Source organism: Hemiscyllium ocellatum, chromosome 3 (genome assembly GCF_020745735.1).
Source record: "Hemiscyllium ocellatum isolate sHemOce1 chromosome 3, sHemOce1.pat.X.cur, whole genome shotgun sequence".
Lineage (NCBI taxonomy): Eukaryota > Metazoa > Chordata > Chondrichthyes > Orectolobiformes > Hemiscylliidae > Hemiscyllium > Hemiscyllium ocellatum.
The window spans coordinates 143803418-143817538 of NC_083403.1; the positions used below are offsets into that span (position 1 = coordinate 143803418).

The 14121-nt window shown below is 46.3% G+C and overlaps 1 protein-coding gene across 6 annotated transcripts in view; it reads right to left on the reverse strand.

The window, feature by feature from the left end:
- Nucleotides 1-14121, reverse strand: part of dtnba (dystrobrevin, beta a) — a 540419-nt gene that overhangs the window by 150998 nt on the left and 375300 nt on the right. For all 6 annotated transcript variants that reach the window (XM_060822037.1, XM_060822040.1, XM_060822034.1 and 3 more), the window contains one exon: nt 387-472. In XM_060822037.1, coding sequence (XP_060678020.1) covers nt 387-472 — 86 coding nt within the window. The remainder of the gene's footprint in view (nt 1-386; nt 473-14121) is intronic.

Consider the following 14121-nt stretch of genomic DNA (forward strand, 5'->3'; position numbering starts at 1 on the left):
CCCACAAGCCTCATTCCTGATGAAGGGGTTATGCCTGAAACATCGATTCTCCTGCTCCTCGGATGCTGTCTGATCTGCTGCGCTTTTCCAGCTCCACACTCTAGACTCTGATCTCCCGCATTGGCTGTCCTCATTTTCTCCTAAACGTTTCCTTTGAATGCAATTGCACAAAACATATTGTGACAATCGTGATGTCTGTTACAAGGTTCCATTCATTTCACCCCTTGTAACTCTGACTGCCATTTTATCTGTCCACTGCTAACTAGATCATTGAAGAGCCAGAATGAAAGATTGTTTTATGAGGTTGTCTCTCAGTGTAAAGCAGAGTGTGAATCAGAGCTCCCATGGTATTAATTTGCTCGGGCACTGACTGGCATTTCACTGACCTGTTTTTATTTTCCAATTCTGCAATTAACTGGCGCTGCTGCTTGTTGGCGTCAAAGTTGAAAGCCACTTCAGATGTTGAACGCTGCTAAAATGGCAAATAAAACATTTTAATGACAACCACATATTAAGCATTTCATTTTATTACATTTCCCTAACAGTCTTGCATCTCAGCAGCTGACTAGATTAGTCTGTGAATCGTCCGAGATACAGCAATGTCACCGTACAGGAATGGATTATTCACATGTCGGTGCTTTTTACTCCCTCTATCTTTAAGCAGCTTCAGGCATCATTAATAGTCTCCCACTAATGAGTCATCACTGTGGAACGACAATGTTAACAAAATCCTCCTAACTTCTTTTCTGATTTAAGATCAACAAAGTTTCTCTGTGTGACACATTCACTCATTTCCTTTATTCTCACCTGCAAACGAGGACTCTGCAAGGAAGGAAAAGGATCAATTGTATATTAATTAGGTTGTTTACTTATGTTCAGGTGATGTATTGTCTGGGAATGCACTGAACTCAGATATATAGGAGCAAGCTGAGACTACTGATGCCAAAAAACAGAAGCGTGCTATGTAATGCGCATCTTCGTAACTATAAGGTTTTCAGCGTATGAAGACTAGGTTCTGCTTCACTGTCCAAGGTGTAACAAGAATTTTAAAGATTGATAAGAAGAGACAAATAATCAAATCTTTTCATCTGCACTCCTCCAGATCATCACGTAAGAAACAGACTTGTAAAAAGAGACATCAATTTATACAGCATGGGAAAAGGGTGCTGTTTGGTGAGGCCATTGTCAGGATTGATAATGTGTCAGAAACAGCTAGCTCTCAATCTTAATTTTTAGACCAGACAGGTAGTTTCTGCTTGGTCAATGTGTTGCCATGGGAATGCAGCAGCGGTTGGCAGAGTTTTCCAGTCGTGCGTTTCTTGCATTATAGTCCTGATGAGTGCAAGACCAAAAAGCTTTTCATTCTTAATGGAGAAAAGCTGCAGAAAGCTGCAACACAAAGGGACTTGGTGGGAAACTTGTACATGAAACCTAGAAAGCTAGCACACTGGGGGAGCAGCAGGTAACTAGGAAAGCTAATGGAACAAAAACAGAAATTGCTGGAGAAGCTCAGCAGATCTGGCAGCATTTGTGGAGAGAAACACAGTCAACATTTCAGGTCCAATGACCTTTCTTCAGACTGTATTATATTTCTAGCACATCTGCAGTTCTTTGTTTTGTGCTTAAGGCTAATGGAATGCCAGCCCTTATTTCAAGTGTACTTGAGTATAAGAGTAGGGAAGTCTTACTGCAACTATACAAGGTGCTGGTGAGATCACATCTGCAGGACTGAGAGTAGTTTTGGTCCCCTTATTTAAGGAAAGACATCATTTCATTGGAAGCAGTTCAGAGAAGGTTCACTGGGATGATCTCTGCTATAGAAGAATTGTCTTATGAGAAAAGGGTAAATAGATTGGGACTGTGCTCACTGGAGTTCAGAAGATTGAAATATATCGGATTGACAGGGTAAATATTGAGAGGATGATTCACCTCATGGGAGAGTCCAGAACCAGTGGGTGTAGTCTCAGAATAACGATGTGCCAATTAGAGAGTGAGAGGAGGGTGAAAATTTATTTTCTCAGAGGGTTGAGTGAGTTTGGAACGCCTTGCTACAGAAAGCTGGGGACAGAGTCCTCGTGTATATTTAAGGCTCGGACAGATAGATTCTTGATGAGGTGGGGAATCAAGGATTATGGGCAAAAGGCAAGGAAGTGGGCATGAGGAATATTGGATCCGCCAGGAGAAGGTTGGAGGGGCTGAATGGCCTACTCCTGCTTGGGTGTTTTATAGTGTTAACTCCTTCTGGTGATGATCTTTATATCTTATACAAACACAAATTCGGCATTTATATTTAAGATTTCCATTATTTACTTTTTTACCTTGAGACCTTTAGTCCCATCAAATTGTCTGGGGTGGTCTAAATTTGACCGCGTTTGGGAACTGGAGCTGGAGTTGGATGAACTGAGGATTATTCGAGAGGCTGAGAGGGTGATAGATAGAAGCTACAGGGACAGAGTTACGCCAGAGAACAGAGGTAGCTGGGTAACAGTTAGAGGTGGGAAGGGGAGGAAGCAGGCAGTGCAGGGATCCCCTGTGGTCGTTCCCCTCAACAATAAGTATACCGCTTTGGATACTGTTGGGGGGGGACGGCCTAGCAGGGGTAAGCGGCAGTGACCAGGTCTCTGGCACGAGGTCCGGCTCTGAGGCTCAGAAGGGAAAGGGGGAGAGGAGGAGAGCGCTAGTTATAGGAGACTCTATAGTGAGAGGGACAGACAGACGGTTCTGTGGACATGGGCGAGACTCTCGGATGGTTTGCCGCCTCCCGGGTGCCAGGGTCCGAGACGTCTCGATCGTGTCTTCAGAATCCTTAACAGGGAGGGTGTGCAGCCAGAAGTCGTGGTGCACATTGGCACCAACGACATAGGTAGGAAGAGGGGTGGGGAGGTCATTCAGGAGCTCAGGGAGTTAGGCTGGAAGCTAAAAGCTAGGACAGACAGAGTCGTCATCTCTGGGTTGTTGCCGGTGCCACGTGACAGTGAGGCAAGGAATAGGGAGAGAGTGCAGTTGAACACGTGGCTGCAAGGATGGTGTAGGAGGGAGGGCTTCAGGTATTTGGACAATTGGACTGCATTCTGGGGAAGGTGGGACCTGTACAAACAGGACGGGTTGCACCTGAACCAGAAGGGCACCAATATCCTGGGGGGTAGGTTTGCTAGCACTCTTCGGGGGGGGTTTAAACTAATTTGGCAGGGGGATGGGATCCGGACTTGTAGTTCAGCAAGTAAGCTAGCTGTGTTTCAGGATGTCCAAGAATGTAGGGAGGCTGTGGAGAAGGTAGCACTGACAGGGAATACTTGCGGACACAGAGATGGGTTCAAGTGCGTATACTTCAACGCAAGGAGTATCAGAAATAAGGTGGGTGAACTTAAGGCGTGGATCGGTACTTGGGACTACGATGTTGTGGCCATCACGGAAACGTGGATAGATGAGGGACAGGAATGGTTGTTGGAGGTTCCTGGTTACAGATGTTTCAGTAAGATTAGGGAGGGTGGTAAAAAAGGAGGGTGGGGTGGCATTGCTAATTAGAAATGGTATACTGGCTGCAGAAAGGCAGTTTGAGGGGGATCTGCCTTTGGAGGTAGTATGGGCTGAAGTCAGAAATAGGAAAGGTGCAGTCACCTTGTTGGGTGTTTACTATAGGCCCCCCAATAGCAGCAGAGATGTGGAGAAACAGATTGGGAAACAGATTTTGGAAAGGTGCAGAAGCCACAGGGTCGTAGTCATGGGCGACTTCAACTTCCCAAATATTGATTGGAAACTTTTTAGATCAAGTAGATTGGACGGGGCTGTGTTTGTGCAGTGTGTCCAGGAAGCTTTTCTAACTCAGTATGTAGATTGTCTGACCAGAGGGGAGGCCATATTGGATTTGGTACTTGGTAACGAACCGGGACAAGTGATGGGCTTGTTGGTGGGTGAGCATTTTGGTGATGGTGACCACAATTCTGTGACTTTCACCTTGGTTATGGAGAGAGATAGGTGCGCACAACAGGGTAGATTTTACAGTTGCTGCAAGACAGGATCTGAAGAGCATACGTTCGGAGCGTAGGCTGTCAGGGGAGGATGTCGTTGAAATGTGGAACTTTTTCAACGAACAGATACGACGTGTCCTTGATATGTATATACCTGTCAGGCAGGAAAGAGATGGTCGTGTGAGGGAACCTTGGTTATCGAGGGAGGTAAAGAGGAAGAAGGAGGCTTACATAAGGTTGAGGAAACAAGGATAGCCAGGAGGGAGCTGAAGAAAGGGATTAGGAGAGCTAAGAGAGGGCATGAAAAATCTTTGGCGGGTAGGATCAAGGATAACCCCAAGGCATTTTATGCTTAGGTGAGAAACATGAGAATGACGAGAACAAGGGTAAGTCCGATCAAGGACAGTAGTGGGAGATTGTGTATTGAGTCAGAAGAGATAAGAGAGGTCTTGAATGAGTACTTTTCTTCAGTATTTACAAATGAGAGGGACCGTATTGTTGAAGAGGAGAGTGTGAAACGGACTGGTAAACTAGAGGAGATACTTGTTAGGAAGGAAGATGTGTTGGGCATTTTGAAAAACCTGAAGATAGACAAGTCCCCCGGGCCTGACGGGATATATCCTAGGATTATGTGGGAAGCAAGAGAGGAAATTGCAGAACCGTTGGCAATGATCTTTTCGTCTTCACTGTCAATGGGGGTGGTGCTAGGGGACTGGAGAGTGGCGAATGTTGTACCCATGTTCAAAAAAGGGAATAGGGATAACCCCGGGAATTACAGGCCAGTTAGTCTTACTTCTGTGGTAGGCAAAGTAATGGAAAGGGTACTGAGGGATAGGATTTATGAGTATCTGGAAAGACACTGCTTGATTAGGGACAGCCAGCACGGATTTGTGAGGGGTAGGTCTTGCCTTACAAGTCTTATTGAATTCTTTGAGGAGGTGACCAAGCATGTGGATGAGGGTAGAGCAGTGGATGTCGTGTACATGGATTTTAGTAAGGCATTTGATAAGGTTCCCCATGGTAGGCTTATGCAGAAAGTCAGGAGGCATGGGATAGTGGGAAGTTTGGCCAGATGGATAGAGATCTGGCTAACCGGTCGAAGTCAGAGAGTGGTGGTAGATGGTAAATATTCAGCCTGGAGCCCAGTTACAAGTGGAGTTCCACAGGGATCAGTTCTGGGTCCTCTGCTGTTTGTAATTTTTATTAATGACTTGGATGAGGGAGTCAAAGGGTGGGTCAGTAAATTTGCAGACGATATGAAGATTGGTGGAGTTGTGGATAGTGAGGAGGGCTGTTGTCGGCTGCAAAGGGACTTAGATATGATGCAGAGCTGGGCTGAGGAGTGGCAGATGGAGTTCAACCCTGTCAAGTGTGAGATTGTCCATTTTGGAAGGACAAATAAGAATGCGGAATACAGGGTTAATGATAGGGTTCTTAGGTGGAGGAGCAGAGGGATCTTGGGGTCTATGTTCATAGATCTTTGAAAGTTGCCACTCAGGTGGATAGAGCTTGTAAGAAGGCCTATGGTGTATTAGCGTTCATTAGCAGAGGGATTGAATCCAAGAGTCGTGAGGTGATATTGCAGCTGTATAGGACCTTGGTAAGGCCACATTTGGAGTACTGTGTGCAGTTCTGGTCGCCTCACTTTAGGAAAGATGTGGAAGCTTTGGAGAGGGTGCAGAGGAGATTTACCAGGATGTTTCCTGGAATGGAGAACAGGTTGTAGATTAGATTAGATTACTTACAGTGTGGAAACAGGCCCTTCGGCCCAACAAGTCCACACCGACCCGCCAAAGCGCAACCCACCCATACCCCTACATTTACCCCTTACCTAACACTACGGGCAATTTAGCATGGCCAATTCACCTGACACGCACATCTTTGAACTGTGGGAGGAAACCGGAGCACCCGGAGGAAACCCACGCAGACACAGGGAGAACGTGCAAACTCCACACAGTCAGTCGCCTGAGGCAGGAATTTAACCCAGGTCCCTGGCGCTGTGAGGCAGCAGTGCTAACCACTGTGCCAGGCACGAGGATAGGTTGAGAGTGCTAGGCCTTTTCTCATTGGAATGGCGAAGGATGAGGGGTGATTTGATAGAGGTTTATAACATGATCAGGGGAATAAATAGAGTAGACAGTCAGAGACTTTTTCCCCGGGTACAACAGAGTGTTACAAGGGGACATAAATTTAAGGTGAAGGGTGAAAGGTATGGGGGGGATGTCAGGGGTAGGTTCTTTACCCAGAGAGTGGTGGGGGCATGGAATGCGCTGCCTGTTGGAGTGGCAGAGTCAGAATCATTGGTGACCTTTAAGCGGCAATTGGATAGGTACATGGATAGGTACTTAAACTAGGACAAATGTTCGGCACAACATCGTGGACCGAAGGGCCTGTTCTGTGCTGTATTGTTCTATGTTCTATGTCTATCAGAAGGGTCGGTCACAAGAATTGTTGCCCACCTTACAGCTGAGGTGATGTTGAAGCAGCATGAACCATAAAAAACGGCATTCCAATTTCCAAACCCAGTGGTCACATGCACATTATTGCCTCCTTTACTTTCATCTAAATTTCCTCCAATAGTTCTGAAAGGATGAGTAACATTTTCATAATTGCCAAGTTACTGCAATGAAACAGCAAGGTAGGGGTGACTAAAATACAAGTTCCTTTCCTGGAACAAAGTCTTTTGTGACCGATAAATATGAACCCAAGCTACAGTCAGTCAGTGGTATTAATAACATTGATACCTGTTTCAATGTCAAAAGTCAAAGTTGGAAGCTGACGAGCAGCAAGTTAGTGAGAAGGGAACAGGAAATGAAGGACTCTCTCACTCTGAAGGCTGCCAACTAACCATTGTCAGAAAGAGAAAAGGATTTCAACTGATTGTGAAGTTAAGCAGCACGTAATCAACTGTCCAAATGTTAACATTTCATTACCTGCTCTTCACAACCCACTCAGAGATCCAGATGACTGTTACCTTTATATTTAGACTCACTTCTTACTCAAAACCTGGATTTATGCATGTTGCATTATTTATTCTTTTTGCTTTTAGTATCAAAGAAACACACTCTTTTGTTAACTCAAGAAAGTTTGGTTAAATTGGCTCCTTTTAAACATAAATTCATTTGTTTTGGGGAAAGGCCAGGAGAAGAAGGAATCTTTTTATTTTAAATTTAACCTTGCTGTGACCAACAGAAGATGTGGGTGAATAAGGAAGGTGAATCAGTTTGTCCATCTCACCTTGCTGCTTCATGATTTGATGAATCCACATTGAACCAAAATGAGCTGGGGAACCTCACCTTGTGTCTGCTCAAACCAACGACTGATTCAAGACTCAACACTCCTCCCTGGAAAGGTTATATTGTATGGAAAAGTCACCCATTTTATATCTTCCAGGCAGCAGCTAGTTCAGTTTCTATTGAAAAACTCAATTTTTGCTGAGTATGTTTGAAATTCAGATGTTGTGTTTGTCTTTAGGAGATATTCTTGTGATATCGTTACTGTGTCACAACATAACCTGAAGGTTTGCAGGTCTCAGACTCCAGCTTAACTGAGGCTGCCTGAAGCATTACCTTGAATCCATAGAATCCTTACAGTGTGGAAACAGGCCATTTGGCCCAACAAGCCCACACCGAACCTCTGAAGAGTAATCCTCCCAGATCCATTCCCCTACTCTATTACTCTACATTTACGCTTGACTAATGCATCTCACCTACACATCTGTGAACACTACGGGCAATTTAGCATGGCCAATTCACCTGACTTGCACATCCTTGGATTGTGGGAGGAAACCAGAGCACCTGGAGGAAACCCACGCAAACACGGGGAGAATGTGCAAACTCCACACAGTCAGTCGCCTGAGGCTGGAATTGAACCCGGGTTCATGGCGCTGTGAGGCAACAGCGCTAACCACTGAGCAAACATGCCATAAATAGTGTTACATTTGTTTAAAAAAAAATCCAAAAATCACATCTGTGGTCATAATATCTGGGAAACAGTGTGGAATGTTACACAGAATTTATGATGAACAAGATTTTTTGCTGCTGCTGGCAATAATCATTCCACACCACTGTCAGTATCTAATACTGCCATGGATCAGTTTAATACTGCCATGGATTAGTCTAATACTGCCATGGATTAGTCTAATACTGCCATGGATTAGTTTAATACTGCCATGGATCAGTTTAATACTGCCATGGATCAGTTTAATACTGCCATGGATTAGTCTAATACTGCCATGGATTGGTCTAATACTGCCATGGATCAGTCTAATACTGCCATGGATCAGTTTAATACTGCCATGGATCAGTTTAATACTGCCATGGATCAGTCTAATACTGCCATGGATCAGTTTAATACTGCCATGGATCAGTTTAATACTGCCATGGATCAGTTTAATACTGCCATGGATTAGTCTAATACTGCCATGGATTAGTTTAATACTGCCATGGATCAGTTTAATACTGCCATGGATCAGTTTAATACTGCCATGGATTAGTCTAATACTGCCATGGATCAGTCTAATACTGCCATGGATCAGTTTAATACTGCCACGGATCAGTTTAATACTGCCATGGATCAGTCTAATACTGCCATGGATCAGTTTAATACTGCCATGGATCAGTTTAATACTGCCATGGATTAGTCTAATACTGCCATGGATCAGTTTAATACTGCCATGGATCAGTTTAATACTGCCATGGATTAGTCTAATACTGCCATGGATTAGTCTAATACTGCCATGGATCAGTTTAATACTGCCATGGATCAGTTTAATACTGCCATGGATCAGTCTAATACTGCCATGGATTAGTCTAATACTGCCATGGATTAGTCTAATACTGCCATGGATTAGTTTAATCCTGCCATGGATTAGTTTAATACTGCCATGGATCAGTTTAATACTGCCATGGATTAGTCAAATACAGCCATGGATTAGTCTAATACTGCCATGGATTAGTCTAATACTGCCACGGATCAGTTTAATACTGCCATGGATCAGTTTAATACTGCCACGGATCAGTTTAATACTGCCATGGATTAGTCTAATCCTGCCATGGATCAGTTTAATACTGCCATGGATCAGTTTAATACTGCCATGGATCAGTCTAATACTGCCATGGATCAGTCTAATACTGCCACGGATCAGTTTAATACTGCCATGGATTAGTCTAATACTGCCATGGATTAGTTTAATACTGCCATGGATCAGTTTAATACTGCCATGGATCAGTTTAATACTGCCATGGATTAGTTTAATACTGCCATGGATTAGTCAAATACAGCCATGGATTAGTCTAATACTGCCATGGATTAGTCTAATACTGCCACGGATCAGTTTAATACTGCCACGGGTCAGTTTAATACTGCCACGGATCAGTTTAATACTGCCATGGTTAGTCTAATCCTGCCATGGATCAGTTTAATACTGCCATGGATCAGTTTAATACTGCCATGGATCAGTCTAATACTGCCATGGATCAGTTTAATACTGCTGCAAATGTGTTGCTGGTCAAAGCACAGCAGGTTAGGCAGCATCTCAGGAATAGAGAATTCGACGTTTCGAGCATAAGCCCTTCATCAGGAATAAGAGAGAGAGAGCCAAGCAGGCTGAGATAAAAGGTAGGGAGGAGGGACTAGGGGGAGGGGCGATGGAGGTGGGATAGGTGGAAGGAGGTCAAGGTGAGGGTGATAGGCCGGAGTGGGGTGGGGGCGGAGAGGTCAGGAAGAGGATTGCAGGTTAGGAGGGCGGTGCTGAGTTGAGGGAACCGACTGAGACAAGGTGGGGGGAGGGGAAATGAGGAAGCTGGAGAAATCTGAATTCATACCTTGTGGTTGGAGGGTTCCCAGGCGGAAGATGAGGCGCTCCTCCTCCAGCCGTCGTGTAGTTGTGTTCTGCCGGTGGAGGAGTCCAAGGACCTGCATGTCCTCGGTGGAGTGGGAGGGGGAGTTAAAGTGTTGAGCCACGGGGTGATTGGGTTGGTTGGTTCGGGCGGCCCAGAGGTGTTCTCTGAAGCGTTCCGCAAGTAAGCGGCCTGTCTCACCAATATAGAGGAGGCCACATCGGGTGCAGCGGATGCAATAGATGATGTGTGTGGAGGTACAGGTGAACTTGTGGCGGATATGGAAGGATCCCTTGGGGCCTTGGAGGGAAGTGAGTGTGGAGGTGTGGGCGCAAGTTTTACATTTCCTGCGGTTGCAGGGGAAGGTGCCGGGGGTGGAGGTTGGGTTGGTGGGGGGTGTGGATCTGACAAGGGAGTCACGAAGGGAGTGGTCCTTGCGGAACGCTGATAGGGGAGGGGAGGGAAATATATCCTTGGTGGTGGGGTCCGTTTGGAGGTGGCGGAAATGGCGGCGGATAATACGTTGTATGCGCAGGTTGGTGGGGTGGTAGGTGAGAACCAGTGGGGTTCTGTCTTGGTGGCGGTTGGAGGAGCGGGGCTCAAGGGCGGAGGAGCGGGAAGTGGAGGAGATGCGGTGGAGGGCATCGTCGATCACGTCTGGGGGGAATCTGCGGTCCTTGAAGAAGGAGGCCATCTGGGCTGTGCGGTGTTGGAATTGGTCCTCCTGGGAGCAGATGCGGCGGAGACGAAGGAATTGGGAATATGGGATGGCGTTTTTACAGGGGGCAGGGTGGGAGGAGGTGTAGTCCAGGTAGCTGTGGGAGTCAGTCGGTTTATAATAGATGTCTGTGTTGAGTCGGTCGCCCGAGATAGAAATGGAAAGGTCTAGGAAGGGGAGGGAGGAGTCTGAGACAGTCCAGGTGAATTTCAGGTCGGGATGGAAGGTGTTAGTAAAGTTGATGAACTGTTCAACCTCCTCGTGGGAGCACGAGGCAGCGCCGATACAGTCATCGATGTAGCGGAGGAAAAGGTGGGGGGTGGTGCCAGTGTAGTTGCGGAAGATGGACTGTTCCACATATCCTACGAAGAGGCAGGCATAGCTGGGGCCCATGCGGGTGCCCATGGCAACTCCTTTAGTTTGGAGGAAGTGGGAGGATTGAAAAGAGAAGTTATTCAGGGTGAGGACCAGTTCAGTCAGTCGAAGGAGGGTGTCAGTGGAAGGGTACTGGTTGGTGCGGCGGGAAAGGAAGAAGCGGAGGGCTTTGAGTCCTTAGTGATGGGGGATGGAGGTGTACAGGGACTGGATGTCCATAGTGAAAATAAGGCGTTGGGGACCGGGGAAGCGAAAATCCTGGAGGAGGTGGAGGGCGTGGGTGGTGTCCCGAACGTAGGTGGGGAGTTCTTGGACTAAAGGGGACAGGACCGTGTCGAGGTATTGGGAGATGAGTTCGGTGGGGCAGGAGCAGGCTGAGACAATGGGTCGGCCGGGGCAGGCAGGTTTGTGGATTTTGGGCAGGAGGTAGAAACGGGCGGTGCGGGGTTGTGGGACTATGAGGTTGGAGGCGGTGGATGGGAGATCCCCTGAGGTGATGAGGTCCTGGATGGTCTGGGAGATGATGGTTTGGTGGTGGGAGGTGGGGTCGTGGTCAAGGGGGCGATAAGAGGAGGCGTCCGCGAGCTGGCGTTTGGCTTCAGCGGTGTACAGGTCAGTGCGCCAAACTACCACCACGCCTCCCTTGTCTGCGGGTTTGATGGTGAGGTTGGGATTGGAGCGGAGGGAGTGGAGGGCTGCACGTTCTGAGGGTGAGAGGTTGGAGTGGGTGAGAGGGGTGGACAGGTTGAGTCGGTTGATGTCACGGCGGCAGTTGGCTATAAAGAGGTCGAGGGCGGGTAGGAGGCCTGCACGGGGTGTCCAGGTGGATGGGGTGTGTTGGAGGCGGGAGAAGGGGTCGTCAGAGGGTGGGCGGGAGTCTTGGTTGTGAAAGTAGGCACGGAGGCGAAGGCGGCGGAAGAATTGTTCAATATCTCGCCGCGTGTTGAACTCATTAATCCGAGGGCGTAGGGGAACGAAGGTGAGGCCCCTGCTGAGGACTGATCTTTCATCCTCAGAGAGGGGGAGGTCTGGAGGGATGGTGAAAATCCGGCAAGGCTGGGAGCTAGGACCTGGTGTGGGACTGGAGCTGGAGCTGGAGCTGGGGGCGGGGTTAGGGGCGGGGGCAGAGATCGAAGTAGGGGCGGAGTTAGACGTGGTGACGTTGATCGACGTGGGGGCGGGGTCATGCGTCGTGACGGAAATAAGCGTGGGGGCGGGGTTACGTGAAGCGACGGGAGAACAGTTTAATACTGCCATGGATCAGTTTAATACTGCCATGGATCAGTCTAATACTCCCATGGATTAGTCTAATACTGCCATGGATTAGTTTAATCCTGCCACGGATTAGTTTAATCCTGCCACGGATTAGTTTAATACTGCCACGGATCAGTTTAATACTGCCACGGATCAGTTTAATACTGCCATGGATTAGTCTAATCCTGCCATGGATCAGTTTAATACTGCCATGGATCAGTCTAATACTGCCATGGATCAGTCTAATACTGCCACGGATCAGTTTAATACTGCCATGGATTAGTCTAATCCTGCCATGGATCAGTTTAATACTGCCATGGATTAGTTTAATACTGCCATGGATTAGTCTAATACTGCCATGGATTAGTTTAATCCTGCCATGGATTAGTTTAATCCTGCCATGGATCAGTTTAATACTGCCATGGATTAGTTTAATACTGCCATGGATTAGTCTAATACAGCCATGGATTAGTCTAATACTGCCACGGATCAGTTTAATACTGCCATGGATCAGTTTAATACTGCCACGGATCAGTTTAATACTGCCATGGATTAGTCTAATCCTGCCATGGATCAGTTTAATACTGCCATGGATCAGTTTAATACTGCCATGGATCAGTCTAATACTGCCATGGATCAGTTTAATACTGCCACGGATCAGTTTAATACTGCCATGGATTAGTCTAATCCTGCCATGGATCAGTTTAATACTGCCATGGATTAGTTTAATACTGCCATGGATCAGTTTAATACTGCCATGGATCAGTTTAATCCTGCCATGGATCAGTTTAATACTGCCATGGATCAGTTTAATACTGCCATGGATTAGTTTAAAGGACTGCGATGGAGAGGAGTTCTACAAGAACATAAATAATATCATTTCAATTCATTAGCCTGTTGAAAGTTCAACAAAGTTCCATGGATATGACTGGAATCGTGAAAAAAAGGGGAAAACTATTCGACATTGATGTCTGAGTTAGTGATGAAATGTTTCAGTGTCACCTCCTAACTGCATTTCAACCAAAACCATCCCTGACTCTTCATTCTCTTGAAGAAGAAGAAAACTGAGAAGCTAGAAAAGCATTTTGTACATTAAAGTAATTCCCTTGACAGCCACTTCACCTGACACAACCTATTCAATTTCTCAAGGGCAGTGCACAACCGCAGAGCATAAACCCAAAGAGAAATCTCAAGAGCAATTCTCTTTGTCCCTGAAAGACAATCAAACACAAGGCAGCAACATAATTCAGACTTATGACCTGCATAACTAAATGCTAGACATTTGTACTGGACAGATGATTTCTCAAAGAATTTCAGTTAATGCTTTATTCATTGATCTCCATACTGTGCCCTGAATAGTCAGGTTTAAGCTACACCATACATTTTCAATAAAATCAGGTACCCAATAAACACAATCCGCCAATTCCTCAGAAACAAACCCAAACAAGCAGACACAACGCAACCAGAAACCCTAGCCACTCTCCCCTACATCAAAGACATCTCAGAAATGACTTCCAGACTACTCAGACCCCTTGGCACCATGGTAGCCCACAAACCTACCAACACACTGAAACAGCGACTAATGAACCTAAAGGATCCATTAGATAGCATCAGCAAAACTAACGTCATTTACAAGATACCATGCAAGAATTGTAAAAAAACACTACATCGGACAAACTAGCAGGAAACCTGTCACTAGGATACATGAACACCACCTGGCCACCAAAAGACACAACTTCCTATCACTAGTTTATATACATACAGACAAAGAAGGACACCACTCTGACTGGGACAACACACACATCCTAGGACAGGCGAAACAAAGACAGGCACGAGAATTCTTAGAGGCATGGCATTCTAACCAGAACTCTGTCAAAAACAGATCGATTTTGACCCTATCTCCCTTCCCTTGGAAAAAGAACTGGAAATGATATCACCCACCTTAAGAAACCAAGACCTGTAAATA